Source organism: Zophobas morio, unplaced genomic scaffold (genome assembly GCF_036711695.1).
Source record: "Zophobas morio isolate AGI-343-1 ecotype UQ-CSIRO unplaced genomic scaffold, CSIRO_AGI_Zmor_V1 ptg000044l, whole genome shotgun sequence".
NCBI classification, from domain to species: domain Eukaryota; kingdom Metazoa; phylum Arthropoda; class Insecta; order Coleoptera; family Tenebrionidae; genus Zophobas; species Zophobas morio.
The window spans coordinates 11,013,439-11,036,355 of NW_026972149.1; the positions used below are offsets into that span (position 1 = coordinate 11,013,439).

Sequence of the window (22,917 nt, forward strand, 5' to 3'; positions counted from 1 at the left end):
GAAACCAAAAGTCCTACAAAAGTCTAAATTTTCGAAGAAGCGTTTGCGAAAAACTCAAAAACGTGAAATTAACCCTAGTTTTCAGTGCCGGGTGTTGAAAAGCCGATTTGAATGATCAATTTAAACGGTGTGTGTTGATTCCGACCAAAATTACTGTCGCGCTACTAACAAAAACAAGAAATTTTTCGATCACGAAGGCTCCGGTTTTGTGTATTTTGCATTTTAGAGGTGGCCTAACCTAGCGGCGTCATTTTTGCATTTTTCGAAAATATCCAGTTTTTGTTAGTTGGGTGAGAACAATTTCACCACCCACACTATTTTAAATATGTTTTCCACACATGTTTTGATATCTCCGGACTCGGGCGGAGTTTTCGGCGGCAATCGTTCGTCCTTGAATAAAAAATCATGCTACCTTTGCAAAACAATAACTGTTCAAAATGTCGTTTACGTACTGAAAATCTAAATTAAGTCGATTCTAAGTGGCGTCATTTAGTTTTTGTCGTAGTTTTTTAACGAAGCGAAAAACATTGTTTGGGTAGTCATTTGTCAAAAGTAATTCCGTTTTGTAATATTTGAAATCAACATGGGGATTACTTGGTAAGTGCACAGTCAGTATTTTCAAAAAATATAACCACGTTTTTTCTAGGGAGGAATTTTCCGAACTTATACTTGATCCTTTCATTCATGTGATAAGCGAAGCGGCATTTTCTCTTTTTTTGAATATGCTGTTTTCTGCAGTTGTCTACCGAAGTAAGTTATCTTTCAGTTGTGACTTTTGTAATTTTGTATTTCAGCTACACCGAGGTATTTCACCTCACTTGCTTGTTATTTTGGATTTTGCCACTTGTTTTTTCTTGTCCCGATTGATTTGTGCAAGTTTTCTCTCTGTACTATTTATCTGTTTGTGGCTTTTTACTTGCTCTCACTAACGTTTCAAAAACTGATGGGTTGGAAATACGAGAACACGTTGAAGTTTTTTGTATTTCTCAATACTTTGTATTGGTAATGTACTCCCAGATGTATGACTTTAACAAAGCTGTGTTTAGTTTCAGAAATTACAAAAATAAGGACAACATTGATGATTTCATTTTGACTTACATCGTTTTAACAGGGAAACTTTTTTGCGCCGTTGACTCTTTCAAGAAACCGAGTTTCAAACTGTTGCAGATTTTCACACTATTGTCATACTTAACATACGCACCGTGGGTTTCTTTTAAAGATTTTTTGTTAATGCCTATGAATAAACAACGGCTTAAGGTAAAGTATAACGCGTCGGTAACACTATAATTGTTTTAAATTTCTAGAACGCGGATTGGTGGCTTAGAATGACGTCAGCCACCCCACATGCCATCATTTTCAAAATTTTATCACACAATATGTTGGATTTGTACTACAACACAGCTTCTAACTGGTTGTAAGTAATTCATAATTAAGTTATTTTGCCGCTCATCCTAACGTTACAGTTCGTGTTTTGAACGAAGCGGCAAAAATCAAAGCCTACTTTTATAAAAAAAAAATCTTTTTGTGGACTTTAATTTCAGGCTTCCCATAGTTTATTCCATAATCCATGGTTTCCAATACAGATGCAGATACTATTTCCATGCTCAAATTGTCGAACTGCAGCTACTAGCAGCCGGCGTTCAGGCAAGAGCACCGTTCAGCGTATACAAAAAACGACTAACACACTCCACCTACAAGAACATGAACTGGTTAACACCATACATTTTCGATTTAAAAATGGCAGAATCATCCACTACCGTCATGAGCTTCTTGAAACGATTCAACAAACCGTTGACCGCTTTTCTCTATAAAAGTAAATGCTGCTTTTAGTGTTGATTGGCTAGGTTTCCATTGAAAAAATTCTTCTAGAACTGGGAAAACGTCGCAACAAATCAAACAAAGACACCGTTTTTCCCCATTCCATGTTAATTTTAGTATTAATAGGTTCTTATAATTTCGATTATTCCGTTTTAAGTGCTGGTTTTCTGGGTGGAGTAATGTTCCAAGAAGAAGTTTTTGAAAATTATGAGGAACTGTACGGATTTTGTCTACACAAATGCGCTACACCATTCTGTAGACATGCCCTGTTTCGACGAAGTATGTTATTTTATTTTGTTAACGGCGTTCTTTTATTTCATAACCAGTTTCGTTTGTCTCTTGTTTTTGTTCGTCATGAGTTAATGGTACTTTCGTCGTTCGTTTGTAACAATTATGTTGTGCTAACTGATCTCAGTACTTTGATTTTGAATTGGTTCGTACATGAATTTATACTATTTGTGTTTGTTTATATAACTCATGTTTGTAGAAGGGGCAGACGCCATTTTTGAGTTTTTAAGTATTTTTTGTGAGTTTTCGTTAAAATAAATTTTGTATTTTTGTATGTGTTTCATTATTGCTTTTTAAGTGTTTGAAATGACCCCTCTAACCACCGTTTGTTAAAAAGTGCCTCTTATCGCTGATCACAAAAAGTGTACTTTTTTTTCTGTCTTGTAGCAGTATGTAGTGTGAGTGTATTGACCAAAACGTTACTGTTATATTTTATGTAAATATTTAACAATAACTCTTCGGCGTGATTAGTTAATAATCATGAATCAGACACAAATTTACGAGTTTTTGTAAGTCATCAAGTAAGCACTAACTGTGTAGCTATTTTTTTATTTGTAGAAGGGAGTTAGATATATTTTTACGTCAACCCGTATTAGAGGGACTTGGAAATGTGATCATTTTAACTATTAGTAACTTCGTGTTTCACAAAGCCGTTCGTACTACTTATCGCTGTAAGAACTGTGTATAGTCAAAGAAACGTTTTAACGCTCAAATTTTTAGACACAGAGGATGGCATATACCTTCCCGTATTTGCCTTTTTCTTCGGACTATTTAACACCCTAGTCTGTGGTACGTGGTTTATGATGAAGTTCGTTTTAACAACGGCTCTTGTGTTCGCGACAGTATTTCAATGTTGTCTTGTGATGAAGCAGTGGTTTGACCATTTCAAGCTATATCACGTCACTAAAGTGATTTGTGTTGTACTGGGTGCAGTTAGGTAAGTCATCACTAAAAAATAGTTGTGGACTAGAAAAAACGTCCGCGAAATTGAAGTTTCAGATTTCTCGACGACGGGGCAGATTTTCCCACATATCTTTGTATTTATGTTATGATGAGTTTTAAATTGATGAGTGCCGCAGACGATGCCCAACACCGACGGTACGACGACATTAATAAACTAGGGAATGGTAAAGTACCAGCGTGTGCCGAAGTCGTAGGGTACTTACTATACACGGGCTATGCACCATACAAGGATTTTTTAAGTCTGCGTAACAAACAACATCAGTGGGTAAGCCAACAAGTAAGAAAATTAAGTTCCTTGATTACCTTATTTTTTGGTTACAGAGTGAGCGCTGGTGGAAAATGATAGGGTCATCAGCGTCACGAGCGATTATGTACCGAGTCTTTTCCTATCAAATGCTTTCTTATGAGAGACTCGGAAACATCTACCTGTATATAAATCTACACCAGTAAAGTTAACTTTGATTATTCTTTTCTTTTTTAGAAAAAGTTATGTTCTTTTCCTCATTCGAGCTTTCCAGTTTCGGTGTCAGTACTACTATTGGCTACAACTCAGAGAACTAGAACCTATAGCAGCCGGTATCAAAAGAGGTGGTTGGGTCAAACACACCGCTTTTGATTTCAACGCTGCTGAAAAGTCCATTCGAGTTATAGATTTTCTTATAGCGTTTAATCTGCCTATAAGTTCATCTCTGCGCAACAGTAAGTACTACTTTAAAAGTTTGTTTTTTATTGGTTGAGAATTTCAGGCATCGCTGGGGAAACTGTAGCCGAGCAGGAACACATCGGTTTCCACGCACTGGTTTTGGTACTTGTTATAATGACTTACAATTTACATTATGGAGTGTTTTTGGGGTTGTTCATAAGTGGAATTTACTCACAAACAACTGCTGTGGATCACTTTGGTGTTAGAACTTGTCTTGTGGGCTGTCCAGGAGTTGGTTGCCGACACACGTGGACTAGACGTCAGAAGTCTTATCATTTAATGAGATTTGTTTTGATAATTCTTAACCAGATGCGTCTAGCTCTCTTGTTCTGTAATTTACCCGGATGGAAATGGCGTACTGCAATGATATATGGTACTTGTGCTATAGGCGGTGACGGTGTTCTACTGTCTCTTATTATGTGTGCTGGCTTAGAGGCACCTCTGCCTCTACCCCCTCGACGACGGGCAGGACCTCCAGGAAGGCGCCGCTAATTTTACAAATTTTAACATAATGATTTTATTTTTACTACTGAATAAACGTTTTGGCATTTTGTGAGCTTCTTTCTTGACACTCGTGACCCTAGAACATAAAGTGGTTGTGTTTCGATTATTAAAGCAGCGCTGGCATCTTATTAATATTTATTTAGAAATATTCAAAAGACAAAAGGCACACACAGAAAGTTGATTACACTTGTTACATAGTTGTTCATCTTTGTTAGCTAATTTTGAGTATAATACTTGCTGGTAGGGGCTTGAACACCATCCTGTGGTATAAAAAAATCGAAGTTACGTACTCACATTTTTGGTGAAAATAGTGTGAAAGCCCACGTGACTCATGTGAACAACTCGACAGTCCATTTTTCAAATAAATAATAATATGTGTAACAAAACCTGGTAAGTGCCTGAAACGTGTGACTGAACTGAATTTTGCAGGTGTTCCTACAGTTGGTAATTTAAATGAAATCGTTACTACTACCCCTAAATTTCCCTACGTGAAAATAAATGATAAAATATTGAGCCTTAAGTAATATTTCATTTTGTGTATACATTTGCAATTTACCAAATACCAAATATACAAATTCAGGCACTAGCTTAGATCACAAATGACCCAACAAGGAATATTAACTATATTTACACAATATACTTTATAAGGAGCTATAAGACTTTGTAATAAAGAACAACAGAATAGTATCTCTAAAATTCAATTTATAATCTTAAGAAATTGGTAAATTATTCGTAAAATACTGATTTTGTTAAACAAATTCTCGGTAGAAATATGCCGCTTGATATTTAGACGGAGCTAGGAAGCCCCGCCCTCAACACACTTTGGGCGGAGTTTATTTCAAAATAACGTATATCTCTACCACGTTTCGCAATCTTCAAGGAAATTAATAATCCGATGATCGTAAATTTGGGGACCTTTGGTTTATAAAAGAGAAATAATCAACGAATTATTAACGAACTTTGAACAATGCATAACCTGTAATAAAATATGAAACTTGGCACCGATATTATAGGTTATGATATAATTTGCCAACCTCTTTCTCGTTCACAATAAATAACTTTAAATACTTTGAAACAAAAGTGACAATTTCCTAGACACGAACAAAACAAACTTGCTAACAGAACGGACTAAAGAATGGTAACTAAACAAAGAATAACGATCTGTTTCAGAATTGCAGATATCAATCTTGTCTCACAGAAATTGGTATGGCCTTCTCCGTTGACAGATTTGATATGGAAGCTCGATGATTTAAATCCCACGACGTAACGCAATCAAGACTCTGCAAAAAACCATCGTCAAAAACCACTCCCTCCAAAATCATCACTGACTAATCACTTACATCAGTGCGTGATATTTTCCGATTGCGTTCCGAGTCGTTATCCGATTTCCTTCGTTTCTTCTTCGCAGAAATGGATTCTTGTCCGCTGTCGCCGTCCTCCGAGTCCGTGCTGTCCGAATCCGAGCTCGAACTGGTCGACGAATTACTAGAACTATCCGACGCCATCCCCGACGGCTGCTCTATGTTTATCCTGTCGGCCAGTTTCGCCAAATCGGGCTCGTTCTTCCTCAGGGCTTTCAGCCACTTCCGCGACAATTTCGGTCTACCCCGCGCCGTCTTGTGCCAGACCACCGGGAAATTCGTTCTACTACAAAAATTCTGCGTAACTGCGATCGTTGTGTCCAGGTTTAAAACCACGTGCCACCAGCCGCCAGGAACGAACACGGTCTCACCGGGTTTCTGCAAAATTTCGATGGGCTGACAGTCGCTGGGCCACGATGGGTCTTTTATTTTGGGGTAGATGAAGTTAAACCACGTGATGGCCTCATCACGTTGCTTGCCGCCCATTGATCCCGTTACTTTGAGTAATTCCTTGGGGGTGTGGGTGGGGAAGAGACACCATCTGGTTGCAAGAGAAAGCGGAAGTGCGTTAAACCAACTATACTGCGTTTACCGAACAGATGGAGTTGGAATAGGCAAACATTTTCGAACATGGCGTTGAAATGTCGCACGTGATCACTCCATCTGTTCGGTAAACTGACTATATTGCGACTTTTCAAGAAAATGAGACACCATCTGGTTGCACGAAAAATTGTACAGTTAAAACTCTTTTAAGGTTTGTACTTTGTACTGAAATCAGTGTTAGAGCGATTAAAGGAATAATTTTTCTCATTTTTTGTTTTTTCAAGTTTTTATTAACCGAATTTGTTTGAAACCTTTTGTGTCCTTGAAGGAGGGCGTTCCAGGCACTAGTTCCCAAGGGATCAATGTGTATCCCAGTCCCAGAGCGGGCCGGACCCATGACGAACCATCGATATGGGGGTCTGGGGTTTTCTCCGGCGTGTTTGAATAGGTCGTCTCTGAAGTAATAGGGCACTTCATAATCTTCTAATAATTTTTTTCGGCGACGATGCTGAAAGTAAATTTGTATGTGTGTAAAATTGAGGTTATGTGCTTACCTCCCCGAAATTGCTATCAAAAATATACAAAGGACTATCATCTTTAGAATTGAGCATATAATGTACATAGTACTTCATCTTCATTTTAACACTATAACCTTCATTATCTTCACCACATTTAAATTTTTGGTTTCGGTATTTTTTCACCAGTTTTTCTAAAGTCCACTTTTCGTTGGCTTTCCAGCCTACCTGAGTTCCAGTGATAACGACTGGCTTGTAGGGAAGCTCATAATTTGATATAAATTCTCTTTGTGAAACTTGGGATTCTTCGATTCGTTCGCAGTTGTCTGTGAATTCCCAGAAGCTTTCGAAATTATTTGCGTAGTTGCATTGGGTCCAGGATTCTTTTGTGTTGAGTTCTGAGTAAAGAAAGGTTCGTTAGTAGCGCAAATGACAATTTTTTAGAAATTTTCAAAAATTAGGTTAAGGATAGTTATGTACCTGGTCTAGCTTTTTTCTTCACTTCTTTTATACGTTTGCGGGCTCTGTGTGCAAAATTAACATCATCCATTCCTTGAAACTAAAGCAGTTTTAAAAATTTTTATTTAAAATAAACTAAGAAAATTATTTTAAAACGTTAACTGAACCAGCAACAGTCAAAACTCCACCTGAGGTGGCACCCCTGTCTGTCACATCTTGACAAATTGCACATGTCCCTAGGCGCTGGAATGCCCAACGGCGCAACTTTTTAACCACACCAAACTAATTTTCAAAAAAACTAACAATAATTTGCAAAAATAAGTACTCAAAAGGACTTTAATACACAGTTAACACTGTGTGTTAACACCAGCCAACCAGATTTTGCTCATTTGTTTTGAACTACACGTTAAAATAAATTTACACTTTTCTGAATAATGTTGTCATTTGTGAAAACACAAATAGGTGTCAAAATGACATTGAAATGCCAACTTAACTGACAGTTTTTGAATCAAACATAATATAAACGTCTAGTAAAGCAAAAATTAGTTTAAAATTACAAATAGCTGCAGGTTCTCATTTTACACTACTTTTACAACTAAATTAAAGTTGAAGTAACGTAATTTTTGCTTATTCTGCGTCATCATTATAATTATAAATGTGAAGGGAACTGAAAAAATGACTGTACGGTTTTTCAGCGAATTTATTTCGCAACAAAGAGAATTGTTAGTGTAAGATGACTCACACATTTTCAAAGTTGAAGTTTATGATAGTTCATTAAATACATATTGTAGTAAATATTAGGTATAGTTATAAGAAAACACTGTCTGAGTTCATTTGGTCAATTATAAATAAATGAAACGGAAAACCAACTTAAGATGTAAACCCTACCAAAATTAAGATTAGATTAACAAATTTGCATACAATTAGTTTAACTCTCTAGTAGATAGTGTAAACCTTAATGAACCCGAATTATGTAAAAGAATAAATAGGTAATGAACTTTATTGATATTTGGGGTTAATTGTGTTAATTATAAATAGATGCCACGTGTAAGTACAGTGGGTTTTTATGAATCCAGGAAAATAATTAATTCTTTAAATATCTTATTGCTCTTTTTTAATCCGACGTTGAACTTAAAGCGGATTAATTTTAGGTACATTTAGTTCATTACAAAATAAAGCAACGATACTTATCTGTCATAATGTTTTAACTTTTTAAATCGTAAACGAGCAATTTGTCCTTGTTTTTTTTTAATTGTGTTGAGTTGGTTACTTTGTGTATTCAATATTGTATTGCTTGTATTGTTGGTTGCCTATACTAATATTACATTATAAACACCGTTGTAATATAAATATCAAATCAAAATGTTTTTACACAAAAACTACTGGCACTTGTGTTGGTTTAGACATCTTTAATGTATGTGGTAATTAAAAAAACTAACGATCTTTTAAAGTATTGGCTGGATTCACAGCATTGTGATAATGTCACTGAAATGTCAAACTACCAACTTTTTGCTTTTCTTTAATTCATATGTTTTTTGGGGGAGAGGTATGAAAAAAAAAAACAAAACTTGATTTATTATAACGATTTATTCAACATAAAGTTGGGTTACATTCTGTACTTACCTAAAATACATCAATAAAATTGATATAAAATAAAGGTAAGTCCTAAGGGCTAATAATTTCACAGATTTGAGTAACAGCGGATCATTTACATTTTATTTGAATTATGAACGCTAGACCTTTTTTATACAACATTAAAATGAAAGATTTACAGCATTGCAAAACGAATATTCGAGTTTTTAAAAACAATTAAACAGATAATCAAAATTTTTACAGTAAAAATACTTTATACATCAGCTCTTTCACCCATTTCAGAAATACAACTGCAATGATATTCATTTTACATTTATAACTAACTAACTTATCTAATTAATCACACCTTTAATTTTAGGCTTAATTAACTCACATTTCAGTATGTGTCCTTTTCACTGAATAACCTGGAATATTTACAAACAAAACACTGCAAGTTCAACAGTAAGTAGTGTAGTCTCACTTCACACATGAAGTAAATTCTCTTATTAAAAATTACATTTATATTATGTATGTAGGTATGTAAGATGAAAGAGGACAGTTCCTGAAGTTACGTGTATGTTATATGACAAAATAAGTAAAAAATGTTCGAACTGGAAAACAACCAGCAACCATAAACCACCAGTTTTGAACAAAATCATCCTAACGACGAACTCATAGTATCACAGTTGCTCAACAAACTAAAATCGAAAAATTAGATTGTCGTTACGAATATGCTAAATCTTTTTGTCAAAATTCTACTTCAAACTAACAGAAGACTTGCTTACACTTATCAGATTAATTCTAGAATATAATTCGGTACAAGGTGTTTGGTCGATGGCTGGTTTTCCGTTCGTAAGCTACAACTCGAAATAAACCCTAACGTATAAAAAATGTCATGAGTACGTCTAGAATGTAAAATTTTGCTATAGTACAAGTTTCGTTTTGTTTGTTTTGATGTTTGTTATAAAATCTAATTAAAAAATAAGTAACAAAACTCCGAAACAATGACCGTAAGCGGGATGAGCCCTTGGGCTTCGACTCGGACGTTGGATGCTTATGTAGCTAACAGTTCTACTAAAACTGCTAAGCTGAGGGCCACGGCGATGGCGAATCTTGGTGGGGTGCAAGCGGCGAGACCAATTCCCATGGAGAGGTGCGACCAAGCGGGGATGGGAGAAGCCGAATTCTTGCCTCGTTGCATCGCGGCGGGGTGTTCCCCTGCAAAAACACGAATACTCAATTTTGATGTTCATAACGAGGCGAAATCGAGATTTCTCGAGGAGTAATTAGAAACTCACCGTTGAGAACGTGTAGCAGGACGCTTGCTGAGTCTAGATTGGAGGGGCTGCAGGTGTAGTTTCCTGAATCTTCCGTCCGGGCGTGGAAAATGATGAGTGTGCTCACTGTGGTGTCTGTTCCCACACGATCTGTGCGTATATCAATTGCACTGCGATCATATTTCAGGACGCGTTCGCCGTCGTGATACCAAAAGATGTAAGCTGGTTCTTCCAAAGACTGGGTGATCACGCATCTGAGACTTACGGTGCTTCCGGTCTTCACATAAATGTCGGACTCCCCCGATATTTCAATTTTAGGAACTGGAAAACGATTACTTTGTTATCGTTCAATTATCGAAAATTTCGCCTTTTTGATGGTTATTATTCGCCGGATTTCCACAATGGAATAACAATAGAACCCGCACCGTCCCGTCTTATTGAATTAGAACCACCCTATCTCAGCCCGAGGGAGGTGAGGGGATGATTGTTATGCCACTATTAATTAAATATGATTACCTCAGGCCTAAAACGTATAACGGAGTATTTCAATACATCCTACACTCATCCTATAAACTCCCTTAATCCTTACCTCCTACAAATTTTACGGACCAATAAAATAAATCCTATTTCAAGTATTCATTTCATTTTAATAATATCGATGCCATAGATTATCTCCACTTTGCATTCGCAAGAGCTCATATCGATCCACAACTTATGAAACCGTCATTATTTCGGTTAAGTCAAATTTTCTTGCTTTGGAACGACTGTCCCAAAAATCTCACCCCTCGTCTATTAAAATTAAACTCTATTACACCCACTGGTTCAGCATCGAGGAAAAGAAGCAAACGGTCGCTACGGATTCGTTAACTTTTCTAAATTTGATTATCGCATTGACGTTCAACAGAAACTCATCTAAATTAACAATCAAGACGTTAATCGCACACGGCGCGGACGAGATTTAGCCCGACAAATCAAAATTTCTCTTACGTACAGTACGAGAAAAGTTGTGCCGGCCCAGCCCAATATAAGTGTGAATCTTTTTAAAAGTGTACATACCCACGACGTTCAGGGTGATGAAGTGGCTCATTTTGGGTTCGGTGCTGACTTGACACTCATACTGTCCGGCGTCCCTGGGTTGCACGTACTTGACTTGTAGCGTCCAGGTGTCGGTGGCTTCCACTAGAAAAGCCTGGAAACGATCGTCGGCGATGAAGGTATACCTATCTACGGTGAGAATATGAGCGTCTCTTCTTCTGATCCACGACACGGATTTGTTGCCCAGCTGTTTTACTTTACAAGGGAGGTATGCGTGCGTTCCCAATTGTGTCGTTATGTTGGTGGTCGTTGTGGGATCAAAGTATGGCCCGGTGTATAATCCTGTGAATCTTTTAACTGCATGGGCCGCCTCTCCCCCGGAAAACACTGAAAAAACAAAGCATAACTTTAGAAACTAATACCATAAGAGAAGAGCGGCCCCGAAGGCCTCATCGTAGGCGTCATATAACACAGTAATTATGGATTAGTTTTTTCGATTTGGTGTGGTAAAGGCACATCTGTTGAATGTTCGTTATTGGGGAGATGATATATTTAGCTTTGGAGTATTACATATGCTGCGAGAGTAGGTCTCAGTGCAGCTCTGGCCTGGTTAATAATAATTAGGAACGGATAATGCGTGACAATGCGGTTAACTAGCGTTGTAATAAGTATTTTACGGCCACTTTTCCCGGATTATACACAAGTGCCTCCGGTTCCCCCAACATCGAAAAATGCGCTATTAAATATCCATCGTTGGTAAGACCAACCAGCGACAGCGTAGCTGTCGCCACTGTTAGTGTTATGAGTGCGCCAATCATGGTTTTAAAGATTCCATTGTCGGAAAAAAATTGTGGAAAAAATTTACGTCTAGACGCTCGCTTGGAATATGGAAAGAGTACAAGATAATTGCGATTGTTTTTGGCATCTGATGCGATGTTACTTGCTGATATGAATATGGATGTATGGGAAACGTGTTGGTATTGATTATTCAAATTTCCTTTGTTTAATCCAAGGGTCGTGGGTTGATGATCTTTAACCCGTTTTCCATTGTCGATTTCTTCGAATTCTTACGACATAATCACGTTTTTGTTGGATGAATGAAATAAAGACTTCAAGGGATTATTGGCTGGCGGAATAGTGAGGGGCGGATTTGAGTTTATTCGAGTAACTGAGAGTGATTTGCAACTAAAGCTGGCCTCATTATTGGGGATATCATTAGTGAAATGGAAGATGGAAATGTAGAGCATCATCAGATTTTCTTTGGGCAAAAATCAATGGCCAAAGTCTGGAAGGAGCAATGAAATGGAGTGAAGCCACACGTGGTTTGGACACCTTATAGAATTAATTTCCTTTCATATTTTAAACAGGCGTAGGTACAAAACTCCTAAAACTTTTATACATTTTACAGTCGGCTGGCTGGTCTCAGAACTTCCATACGATTTACGAACTTTTTAAGATAAGGCAATCTGTTAACAAAATTAAAAATTAGGGTCGACTTCCGAACTTCACACCCATTCAGAAAATTTGTTCAAGTGATTCCATTTTATCGATCCGATGAATATTGATAAATCACGTGGTGTTGTAGAATGTTAAAGCTTTGTTGGACTTAATGGTCTATGAAATTTCTGCCGATTGCACCCTGGTTTACTTTTTACCGCAAATTTTCGCCCCGACCCTCCACCCAAACTACTAAATATAGCAAATCTGTATATTTTAAACAATCACGTTGCACATTGTCACAGTTCAGTTGAAAAATGTCGTTTTCGTATTTTGTATTTTGTACGTCATCAATAAAGCACGCGACGAATCGGCTCGCCCGATACGTGTGCCAAATATCGGAATTTCGCGCAAGTTTATAGCATTAATAAGGCTCATATCCGTGAGCGCGTTACAAGCTTAGGAGTTCCTTATTGTCGTTTTGAACGAATTTATGTTGCCACCACAGTTATGTACATTGCACTCGACCACACTATCAGCGAACTTTGCTAATTACACACCTACGTCTATTTTAATACTCCCATCGCGGCTCGAGTCTGTTCGAAACAACTGTTTCTCCACACGTCTTCACATAAAAATACAAACTCTTAATTACGTTTCGCTCCCATTTCCACTTCCTCTTAAATTACAAAGACACCATTAACGGCATTTCAAGAAAAAGCAGTTCTTCTAATTGATGCTCTCAAAACAATTTCGTTTTTTCCTTAAACGCGATCGTAAAATTTGATATCCAACACCTTTTCAAAGTTCATTTTGTAAACTGCTTCAGGTCTTATGGTACCCCGTCGTGAGATTAAAACAATAACTCTAAAGCGACTTCGTACCGGTAATTTTAACACATTTCATATTATGAAGATGGTAAAAGTTTATTTTTTGTAAAAGTGAACGCGTAGTGCAAGTTCGGGCATCCACCCTTTTGTATTGTGAATTATTCCAAGCTTTCAGGAACATAAGGCGTAGGGAAGTGTTTTGCTACAGTCGTTTATGTGATATAATTCCGGTGCCGAGATTTCCACGTTATTTATGTGCAATAGAAAGCTGATTATACTTTACACACTCTGCTTCATGAGTGAATTCTTTTACTCGATTACGTCCAGGGACTGATTCTATGAAAACACAAAAAGGAACCTCACTTCTATTCATCTATGAATAATAAGTTTATTAGATAGTGATTATGATTATGAGAGCGAGAGGAGTCGAGAGACGGTCAAACTCCTGCCGTGACAACAAATATCTACATTTATTACGATTATGTTAGTTGATGTGTTCCTAGCTAATTCGCGTCTGTTTTTTCGTTCGTTTCACACTAGTCTGCGAAATGTTCGCCAGTAATTAGATTATTGTTTAATATGAATAGCTTACATAACATGTTTGTATTAACCACATGCAACATCAACCAGATACAATTAAACTGTAGCTAAGCATTTCGCTTCGACAAAGATGTTTGTTCTACATACTAACATGATGCGATATTAATCAAAATTACCCCATACAACTGTCAAACAACATTCAACAGTTTATCTGACGTTCTCTGCTCCGCTATTCAGTGCGCTACGTTCGGCTTAATTGTCAATTATAATGCAACAACAGTTTTTGCGCAATCGATTCAGACAATCTTCCACAATTAAAACTTCCATAGTAGATGTAAAGGTAATCCTTCAATCAACGAACAACTCGGCGCAATTATCGCAACTGAAATCATAAAGCTCAAATTTATTTCGAAAGTTCCAAAACTTGAGTCGTTAAAAGTAGTATTTGAGACGGAACGGCAAAATTTTTAGGGAAACTAATTCGTCGTGAATAATAAAATGCAAACATGTCATGTCGACTACGAATTAAAGAGAAGCTGTCGAAGAAAAATTGGTCTCGTTTCGCTATCCCGAGAACGGCTCGAGATACAGACGCTAAGGAAAATACCTAGCACATAAAAACATAAACCGGTCTTTGTTGCGGCAGAAGTTTCTATCCTTTGGAGGAAAGAAAAAAATCATCCAGTGACGTTGGTTTTCATTTTAATTGAAGATGTCTAATAGTAAGATTTGCGAAGGTCATTTGATTTATTTACACAACCGCGAGACGCATGTTGCATTAATGTAGATTTGTTGGTTGGTGGAAAATGTAGTAGGGTTTGAAATATTGAAAATAGTGTTTGTGGTCTGAATAACCACCATAGGTGAGTGGCTGGCGGTGAATTATTTTGATACATCCGTAAACAAAACGCAGCATCCGATGGAGTAAAATCGATCAACATAATTGCAGATGGAGACCGGCTGCATTGTTTATTACGCCGGTTAGGAGTCAACGTTGGTCATTTTAACTGAAGCAATCATGTTCAATCATTACATTATGTAGTAATTTACTGATGGAGCTTGTAATTAACATTTATTAACGAATGATTATCTAACATTAACAATCCCAGCTACAATTTGCAGAGTCGTTATTCGATGGTTTTGAATTTCCACTTGAAGCGAGTTCTCAAAACACGAAATACCAGCAGTAAGGGAATTATTTACTTGCGCCGTAATTAACTATATACAGTCTTCAAACGGTTTTTCATTCCTCTGCATTAATAAATATTACATGGATTTAATTAACTGCAATGGGCTTTAAAGGGAAATGCTTGAGTGTGGCATAGTAGACCGAGACTGAAAGAATTTAATATGTGCCGTCTTGTTGTCTCCACGAACAAAGACGCGTTTATGAAGTGGATACTACACTTTTCGCCCGCAAATTACAAGAATTATTAGAATTCAGCGCGTTAAACTCTAGGCATGTTTGTTATTCTGGTAATGTATTTTTTCCGAATCCGTTCCGGATAAGCTCTTTTCCAAGTGTGTTAAGAGCTTTAGACTTCTCAACTTAATTACTGTCCTTGGTAATGTTCTCTTCGTCACATATTAACTTTACTTTATCATTAACCCACCCCGAAACGATACGCACGAAATTACTAATCATCCCACTATTACTAGTCACTAATTCGCGATTTTATTTCCACAAGACCGCTGTATCAATCGCTATAATTTTGTGTAAATACAGTGAATAACAATTAGCTTCCAAGTTCCGCTAACTATTTGTCGACGAACTTTCTGATCGATAAAAACGTGAACGGTAATTTATTAAAAATTACTTTCCGGCTCTTTCTACACTCAATTACCTGCAGCGCCTAGCAACGAAAACACGACTTAATTAATTCAAAATTTAAACTCGAAAATGGCCAAATTTTCACTCGCAGCTGGATAGCTTTAAGAACATCGATATTCCGTTCCATTACAACACCACTCACTGTATATACGCGCTAATCAGTGTCGTTCAACCCTCGTTAGCCTGAGGTAAGCGTGGCAATTTTACATCGTCATTTTTGGTGATTGGGATCGATTTATTCTCGATTGAGGTTGGACGTTATCTTGTCAAGCGGTAAAAATCTACCGCTTACGCGATCGTTTACTTCAGTTGTTTGTGTTGGAATCTAGTGAAGGTTTCATGACCCCTATAGTACGAAAAAATAGGTCTGCCGTTTCCGTCTGTCTGTCTGTCTCCGTTTTTATCGACAGTTTGATTTTAGAGTGTTGTCAAATTCTACATGTGCAATTTAACTTTGAAACTGCAAAACCGAATGCTCTGGAATTTTGCAAATGTTTTAATGTTGTCGTAATCATGGTAAATCCTTAATCAAAATGTATTCTATCCTCCCCTTCTAAAAAATTGATGACGTCATGTCAAAAGTTTGCCGAATAAAGCGTATCTGAAATATCAATGCAATCACAAATTTTGTAATTATGTACTTACACAGGGTTAGTCAGAAAAGTTAAAAATGAGGCAATTTATTGTATTAATTAAAATCAAGAACGACTTACGCCATTTTCCCGAAAAAATCTTGATTTTAACTTATAAGGGTTATCTTTTGACCTTCGACCAATTTTTTGATATCACAACTTTTGGCTTTTTTCATTCTCTTTAATTGTATTACTTCAATTTTTCTCAATTTTTCAATTTTTCTATTTCCAAATTTTTCATTTTTTCGGTTCTTTAATTTATTGCAATTTTTCAACTTTTTAGTTCCTCAATTTTTAATTTTCCCTTTTTTCAATTTTTTCTGTTCTTGATTTTTATTTTTCATTTTTCCAATTTTTTAATTTCCATTTTCTCGATTTTGTATGACAATTTTTCGCTTTTTCGTTTCTTTTATTTTTTTTTAATGTTGCTGACGATTTTATAATTTTTTGTTTATTCAATTTTTCAAATTTTCAATCTTCGATTTTTAAATTTTCCAATTTTTGGATCTCTGAATTTTCCGATTTGTCGATTCACAGTGTTTGTTTTTTATTTTCTTTAATTTTCCTACTTCAATGTTTTCAATTTTTCTACTTCCAGATTTTTAAATCTTCATTTTTTTTATTTTTGGTTTTTTCAATTTTTTCAGTTATTGATTTTTACTTTTCATTTTTCCGATTTTTTAAATTTTCATTTCCTCGATTTTACATTACTCTTTTTCGTTTTTTCATTTCCTTCATTTTTTCACTGTTTCTTATGATTTTCTAATTTTTTATTAACTCACATTTTCAATCCACGATTTCTCAGTGTTTAAATTTTTCAATTTTGCAATTTTTGGATCTGTCAATTTTCAATATTTCGATTTTACATATACATATATACAATTTCGTATTTTTGATTTACAAGTTTCTCAATTTTTAATTTTCAATTTTTCCTTTCTTCAATTTTTCCGGTTCTTGATATTTACTTTTTTTTGTAGTTTTTATATCACGATTTTTCTTTTTTCATTTCCTTTATTTTTTCAATGGTTCTTTCGATTTTATAATTTTTCTTTTATTCAATTCAAAATTTTCAATGTTTGATTTAGTTCTTTAATTTTACAATGCTAAATTTTTCAATTTTGGGATTTTTGGATTTCGCTATCATCCGATTTTCCGATCTCTTTAATTACCATTTTACAATACATATTTTGCTTTTTCGACATTGCATTTTTTCAATTATTAAATTTCTCAATCTTTAATCTTTCGACTTTTCAATTTTTGGTGTTATTAATTTTTGAAGTTCTTGATTTCCAGTTTTTAGATTTTTCCATGTTTTCAAGTTATATTTTTTCGTTTTTTTATTTTTGATTCTTCAATTTTACAATTTTTGGATCTGTAAATTATCTGATTTTTCGATTTCTTTAAGTTTCCACATTTCAATTTTACAAATATTTCGTTTTTTCTCAATTTTATTCTTTCGATTTTTGAATTTTTAATTTCTTAAATTTTTCAGGTTCTTGATCTTTACTTATTTTCTCGTTTTTATATGACAATTTTTCGTCTTTCATTTCTTTTATTTTTTCAGTGGTTCTTTCGATTTTATAATTTTTCGATTACTCATTTTCAAATTTTCAATCTTTGACTTTTCAGTTCTTTAATTTTCAGTAGGTATTTCCATTTTACTATAAATTTTTCGTTTTTTCGACATTGCATTTTTACGATTTTTAAATTTCTCAATGTTTAATATTTCGAGTTTTCAATTTTTGGTTTCTTCAATTTTTGAAGTTCTTGATTTCCAATTTTTAGATTTTTCAATGTTTTCAATTTATACTTTTTCGTTTATTTATTTTTGATTTTCAAATTTTTCTATTTTGTAATATTTTAATTTTTCTGATTCGAAAAGTTGGAAAATCGAATAATTACAAATAGAAACACAGAAGAAACAAAAAATTGAAACACTGAAAAATTGGAATAAAAAAAAACGAATCGAAAATCGGAAAACCCAAAAATTGTAAAGTCGAAAAATTTTTGAATCGTCAAAATTATAAAGTCGAAAATGTCTAACATTGAAAGGTCGAAAAAATGAAAAATCGAATAAACGAAATAGTGTTAAAATCCAATATTTGAAAAATGGAAGAATTCTAAAATTGTAAAATTAAAAAAGTGAAATACTGTAAAAATTATAACTTTTATTACGTATTTAAGCTAGAAAAATTGCAAATCAACAATTGAGAAAACGAAACATTGAAAAATAGAAAAATTAAAAATGGAAAAAGTGGAAATTCGAAAAATTGCAAATCGTAGCACTGAAGAAACAAAAAATCGGATTCAAAAAACAAGTCGAATCGAAAATTGAAAAACTCAAAAATTGTAAAATTGAAAAATTATAGAATCGTCAAAATTATGAAGTCAAAAAACTGTAACGATGAAGGTCGAAAAATTAAAAATCGAATAACTGAAAATGTTTTAAAATCCAATGATTGAAAAATGGAAAAACCGTAAAATTGAATAAGTAGAAGATTGTAAAAACCATAACTACTTATTACATATTTAAAATGAAAACTGGAAAAATTGCAAATTAAAAATTGAAAAATAAAAAAAAGATTTCAAAACTAAAGAAAATAAAGAACCAACATAAAAAATTTCAAATCAAAAAACTAAAGAAATGAAAAACTGATAAATTAAAAATTGAAAACTCGAGAAATATTAAATCGAAAAATTGCAAAATTAAAGAAACAAAAAAATGAAAAATTGAAAAATCGCAAATCAAAAAATCGAAGAAACAAAAAATTGAAAAAATTGAAATGAAAAAAACAAAAAATTATAAAATCGAAACATTGACAAATCGAATAATTGAAAAAAGAAAGAAAATAAAAAACCGAAACGAAAAAATCGAAAAAATCAAATCGACAAATTGCAAAATCTAAAAGTTGAAAAATTCAGACGCTGAAAAATCGAAAAATTGCAAATTTAAACTTAAAAACTCCAAAAACTGAAGAAAAAAAAGTAATAACATTCAACAAATTTCTTCATTCTTGATGTTTGTCGACAAGTTCGTGTAACTAATTTTCGTCCCTTTGATGGAAGGGGGTGGAGTAAAGTGAGGAAACGTGGAACTCTTTCGTTCGACAAAAATGTTTAAAATTAATGTCGCTTATGAATTTTTATGAAGAGAGTCGAGAGAAGCGAAGTATTTGTGATTTGAAAGCAATACTCGTGTTTCCTTGCAGATTCAGTCAAGATGTTTGATTGATGGTACTAGAGGGAATTTCAAGTATCTTGGTGAACTTTGTGATACATCGGATGGTTGAGAATGATGCGACGTCGGGTATTCGTCGACGTTCAAAAATGTTAATTACGTTTGAAGGCACTATAAAACACTTAAGTAGTGTGATTTCGTCGAAATAGTGCTTTCGGCAATAACATGCACCTGGTGGTAGAATATATTCCCACTTCACGGAATAAACGAACGAAATTCATCCCAGGTGTTTACAGCAACGTTTGGTACATTCAAATTAATTAAGAGCTACAAGGGAGCAAAATATCGAGCCGTTTAACTTAATCAACAGAGTAGTGAAACCTTTCTAACGCAATTGCCATAATTCCGGGTATTTTTATTGGAAAAATTCCATTATGTCGCTAGATCCGACGTTTGAACAAATAAAATATTCAGTTTTCCTTTGCCGAGGACGATCTCAAAGGGTTTTATTCGTTATTACGTTGCGAGCTAAAAAATAGTTTGGAAGAAAGTTTGCTTGTGTTACGAGGTTGTTCTTTTCTGCTCATTAAAGACGTCGTCAGCTGAGAATATGAAAACATTTGCGAAATAATTGCACTCTACATTGCCATTCTAGCCAGATACGCGGTGTTCTTTTTCTCTAAAAATATCGCGAAATTGTGTGCTTAGTCAGAATTAAACATTAAATATGCACGCCGGAGAGATATCTTGTATGCGTTGCGACGTTGCTTTTCAATCTAGCACCACAGCGAAAATTTTTGGACACAACCTTAATTACAAAATGCTGCATTTTGAAAATGAGAAACTGAAACGAAAAAGGATCGTAACGAATTAAATACTTTGAACGGTATGTAAATGAGAACCGAGCCCGAAATACAGGCACAGCCCATTCGACCGATGCAGAAGAGTTCTCAATCAAGTCCGTCAAGAGTATACGTTATTCATTCCGTGATAGCAAGCTAATTTAATTTACAAATGGAGTGATCGTTTGATCCATTACTGAATAAATTCGGGAGTTCTGATTGCCAATGACGCTCGATCGTCTCCGCTTTTTGTTTCGGCCAAATTTACAATCAACTTTTCATGCTTTTGTTCAGCTAATTACTCCCTCGTAAACGTTTACAAATTCCGTTCTCTTCCCTAATTACGTCACTCTTAATACGTGGATTTCGCTTCCACAAGGTTACAAAACTCACCCTCGATCCGACATGCTTTAACACATTTTCCCCCTTCGATCAAAATTTCTCTTTGTGTTTTATATTTTTGCCAATGCAATTTCACAACGCCAACAAACTCCGTAAAAGATCGCAAGCTATTCTCTGTCGAGTGGCCTGCACTTAATCAGTAGTTATTGCGACGCTTTGACAAAAAAGAACATCGTCGCAACGCATAAATCGAGATTTGATTTAAATTTCGCGTAATGGCGCAGTCGGTGGGATGTTTTTTGTCACTTCATTATTTTACACTTCGTTGACTTGATAAAAATAATGATAGTAATAATTCAAATGTGGGAAAATAGATCTTGCTGCTCGCGTGGTAAGAGGATACCGTTGGTGCGACACGCGAAAAAGCATAACTGTTAAAAGTTGGTATTTGCAGTAGGAACGAATTTATCGGCGGTCTATTCCGCCGACAGTCGGTATTCATCAAAGCCGTCGTGCTTGTTTTTGACGTGAACTAGTTTGAAAATAGGTTGAAGTTGGCGCGGTACGAAAACGATAATTGCGGGATATTATATTCAAAAGTTTGATCATCACCGAAGAAGAATAATTGAATGAGAGTATCTTTGGGGCGTTTAGAAGTTGGCAAAGCTCGCCAGAAGTTGACTGTTTGTTAAATTAAATTTTTCCACCAAGTGAGGAGGCTGTAAATAATCTTAATACATCCGAAAGTCTAACTAAGGCATTTAAATGGAAGTAATTCATTTAAATGACGGTAAACCGTTGTGAGTAAATGATAAGTTGCATTTAGGTGTTAGAAATTCGTGACATTGTGTCAGGAAAGGCGTGCGGTTGAAATCTCTTTTCGTCCTGTTTTTGTCTCTGAGCTTCTCTCCTGGGGGATGTAGATGTGTAATGGTTCAAAATTTTACGGCATCGCTGGAATATCCCGGAAATGTGCTTATTCTCTGTATAATACATCAAAAAATTGGCTTTGTTGCAATACATGTCTTATAAGCCAACTGGAATTATGATGCTTGTGTACATGAGAGAATTTCATTTTCGGATTACGCGAGATGTCTCCGCTTTTCCGAACAAACGAAATACATTTGCATTCACGTCTGTTTGCTTGTTGCTATCGCAAACGATGCTCGGTTGATAGTAAAGCTATTCGCCTTGTCGATTCGCAAAAATATCTTAAATAAGTTAGATTGCCACGAGGCACTACAGATTCTATTACTATCGATTTATAAATTTCAACTGAGATATGACTCTTCCTCAAACTTATTGCCTCTTTAAATGAAACAACGGAAATATGTACTCTCGGCAAGCATTTCCACGCTGTCGCAAACTGCACCAATAAAACCTACCTGCTTTACAAGATGCAAAGTACAAACTAACTAGTGAGTCGTTTTTATCATTATTGTTATTCTTATTACGATGCGAAAAACGTACGTCAAAATTGCGCAGTCGGTGGGATAATATAATTCGCTAAGCATTTGAATTGTATGTAAAATATTTAAATTAAAAAGACGTAAATAGCATTAACGTCGTGCGAAAAACCCAAAAACGAACGATGACAGTGCTGACAAGATCAAAGGTTCTGAATTTTACAAAGTGCCAGATTAGCATGTGATTTTTGGTTCTGTACCTTGCGATCGATCAATCGGTGTGATCTGGCGCAGTCGGCGGGATGTTAAAACATGCCAGTTGTCACCGTGGATCTTTCTACCTTTCTCGATGATTTCATAGATTGCGGTTCTTTTAGACGGCGCGTTAATTTTAAGGGAGTTAACGCAGCGCGATAATTCTGAATATTGAGTTTCGTAAATCCGCATTTTTACGGTCGGGTCCAAGTGAATTTTTTTAATCAAAATCAGGAGTACGCGTTTATTTGCGTGCTCGAGTCCGTGTCGGATTTAGGGCGAGTTAGCGAAGCTGGTGTAGAACAAAAAGAATAAATAAAGTCAGCGCAATATCCCGAATGATGTTAAAAGGTTAAGCATTTTTCGAGTTGTCCGTTTTACAATTGCGGGGGAGGGGGTGGAAGGTTGTAGCGGTAAATTTTCACGACAGGCGACATTAGTTGCTAGGGTGAGTATCCCCGGTATCCCTTGTAGTTCCGGGGACGGCACAATGACTCCTGCAGCTCCAGCCAATAGCTCACTCCATGTCCTGCGGAATTTCTACGAGGACTGTATGCTTAAGGCGGCCCACGGGGACATTTCAGTT

The 22,917-nt window shown here is 35.4% G+C and overlaps 3 protein-coding genes across 4 annotated transcripts in view; 1 reads left to right on the forward strand and 2 right to left on the reverse strand.

The window, feature by feature from the left end:
* Nucleotides 1-40: 40 nt before the first annotated feature.
* LOC135141452 (uncharacterized) lies at nucleotides 41-2,341 on the forward strand. Its single transcript, XM_064072559.1, has 8 exons — nucleotides 41-127; nucleotides 506-597; nucleotides 647-750; nucleotides 795-1,002; nucleotides 1,047-1,257; nucleotides 1,305-1,414; nucleotides 1,542-1,813; nucleotides 1,870-2,341. The coding sequence occupies exons 2-8, from the start codon at nucleotides 584-586 to the stop codon at nucleotides 2,325-2,327; spliced, it is 1,377 nt and encodes a 458-aa protein (XP_063928629.1). The 5' UTR covers nucleotides 41-127; nucleotides 506-583; the 3' UTR covers nucleotides 2,328-2,341.
* Nucleotides 2,342-4,394: 2,053 nt separating this feature from the next.
* LOC135141493 (bifunctional arginine demethylase and lysyl-hydroxylase PSR) lies at nucleotides 4,395-7,598 on the reverse strand. Its single transcript, XM_064072632.1, has 5 exons — nucleotides 7,176-7,598; nucleotides 6,735-7,093; nucleotides 6,492-6,688; nucleotides 5,617-6,178; nucleotides 4,395-5,556 (listed from the first exon to the last, which is right to left on the reverse strand). The coding sequence occupies exons 1-5, from the start codon at nucleotides 7,243-7,245 to the stop codon at nucleotides 5,458-5,460; spliced, it is 1,287 nt and encodes a 428-aa protein (XP_063928702.1). The 5' UTR covers nucleotides 7,246-7,598; the 3' UTR covers nucleotides 4,395-5,457.
* A 1,145-nt stretch (nucleotides 7,599-8,743) lies between these two features.
* LOC135141347 (hemicentin-2-like) overlaps nucleotides 8,744-22,917 on the reverse strand; it is a 240,313-nt gene continuing 226,139 nt past the window's right edge. For both annotated transcript variants that reach the window (XM_064072381.1, XM_064072380.1), the window contains 3 exons: nucleotides 11,060-11,425; nucleotides 10,025-10,324; nucleotides 8,744-9,944 (listed from right to left, as the gene is read on the reverse strand). In XM_064072381.1, the coding sequence (XP_063928451.1) occupies nucleotides 9,781-9,944; nucleotides 10,025-10,324; nucleotides 11,060-11,425 (830 nt within the window). In that variant the 3' untranslated portion in view covers nucleotides 8,744-9,780. The remainder of the gene's footprint in view (nucleotides 9,945-10,024; nucleotides 10,325-11,059; nucleotides 11,426-22,917) is intronic.